Here is a 1920-nt window from a genome sequence, read left to right as displayed (position 1 = left end):
TGGGAGGGACAGAAAAGTAAAATGGGGAGAGTGGGAGCAGTTGAAAAGTGAAAAGACTGTGCCAGATGTACTATAAAAAGAATATATGTATATATTTGATATATTTTAACTAGGTCAATATAATGAATTACAAGAAATTTTGCACCTTTTTGACAGAAATATACCTTCAAGCACCCAAAGCCAAATAAGCCATCAAGCCTGAGGATTTATGAGTGTCATGTTGGCATTGGTACTAGTGAGCCTAAAGTTGGATCATACAAGGAGTTTACCCAAAATGTTCTTCCAAGGATAGCAAAGTTGGGTAAGAAATGGTTTTGTGACAGGATGATGATGTAGAGTTGTCTTGTTTGTTAGGGAATCTGGTTTACAATGAAGAATTTTCATTTTACTTGTCCATATTGAAAAATATCCTTTAAAGTTCACATGCTGTGTATTTTTGTTCCTCAGAAACTCAGATAAAAGTACTGGTGTAAATAAATAAAAGTATTGCATTGTTCTAAGCTACAAAATGATGTTGATATTGATTATCATTTATATAAAAGATTTTGTAGTTTAATCCATTGCTTGACATTATTCCAGGGTACAATGCCATCCAGTTGATGGCCATTATGGAACATGCATATTATGCCAGCTTTGGGTATCAGGTGACCAGTTTCTTTGCTGCTTCAAGGTGAGAAATGTATTAAAATTTATTTTACTTTATTCATTTGATGTTATTCTTGAAATAACTGCAATGATATCAATTTTTTATATATTTGTATTTCCTCTGTGTGCTTGTCTAGAAGTATAGATGCTAAACCAGTTTCAGCTCCTAAATAGCTGGTCTTAGGACAAACTCCCCTCCTGTTTTAGCCGGTATGGAACACCAGAAGAACTCAAAGAATTGGTTGATACAGCTCACTCCATGGGGTTATACGTTCTTTTGGATGTTGTGCATTCTCATGCATCCAAAAATGTCTTGGATGGTCTTAATGAGTTTGATGGAACGGACTCCTGCTATTTCCATGGAGGGGGCAGAGGAATACATGATCTTTGGGATTCAAGATTATTCAACTATTCACAGTAAGTGTGTAGATTTGATATAGCTTTTTTAAAAGCTTGTTAACCTTGTTTTATGTTAGCAGATGTTGTTTATGTATTTATTTGTATTTTTTTTTTACTAGGGAATTTGAAACCTTTTTTGGTTTCACATATTTTTAATTTAAATCTTTGTAATGAGAAGATTTGCATATGCATGTAGCTATATGAAGACAGTTGCATACATTTATGCATAATAAGAATATGTATACATTATACTCATAACAAGGAGCAGGTATTAGGAGTAAATATCTTCTTTTTTATCTATATCAGCTGGGAAGTGCTTCGGTTCCTTCTCTCTAACCTTCGCTGGTACCTTGAGGTATACAATTTTGATGGATTTAGGTAAGTAATCCTTCTTTGATTGTGGTATTGCATTTAGATCTTTGCTAATATACCAATAGGAGCTAGGAAGTAAATGAGTTTCAAGTTTAATTTTCAGTATTACTGCTTTTCATCAAACATAATTATTTTTTGAAATGAACCTTTTTTTTCTAATATTGTAATTACATCATTGGAACAGTCTGTAACACAAGTTTGATATGAAATCACAGGTTTGATGGTGTGACTTCCATGTTGTATCACTCACATGGAATAGGTGAAGGTTTTAGTGGAGATTATAATGAATACTTTGGGCTGAATGTGGATATGGAAGCTCTAGTTTATCTCATGCTAGCCAACCACATGCTCCATGACCTCTACCCGGAGATCATAACCATTGCTGAGGTAAGTCCATTTATAGCAGATGTTTGTGAAATTTCCTGCACTAATAGGAGTGACATGAACTACTTTACTGAGAGTATTAAGATTATTTTATTTCATTATAGTTACATGTATATCTTG

General features: G+C 33.5%; 1 protein-coding gene across 2 annotated transcripts in view; it reads left to right on the top strand.

The window, feature by feature from the left end:
* The window catches only part of LOC119593699 (1,4-alpha-glucan-branching enzyme-like), a gene marked incomplete in the record, with an annotated part of 15237 nt that overhangs the window by 8962 nt on the left and 4355 nt on the right, over positions 1–1920 (top strand). For both annotated transcript variants that reach the window (XM_037942657.1, XM_037942658.1), the window contains 5 exon segments: positions 157–301; positions 580–670; positions 853–1062; positions 1351–1422; positions 1632–1803. In XM_037942657.1, the coding sequence (XP_037798585.1) occupies positions 157–301; positions 580–670; positions 853–1062; positions 1351–1422; positions 1632–1803 (690 nt within the window).

Source organism: Penaeus monodon, chromosome 32 (genome assembly GCF_015228065.2).
Source record: "Penaeus monodon isolate SGIC_2016 chromosome 32, NSTDA_Pmon_1, whole genome shotgun sequence".
Lineage (NCBI taxonomy): Eukaryota > Metazoa > Arthropoda > Malacostraca > Decapoda > Penaeidae > Penaeus > Penaeus monodon.
Note: the sequence above shows the minus strand (reverse complement) of the source record. Positions and strands in the feature narration are given on the sequence as shown.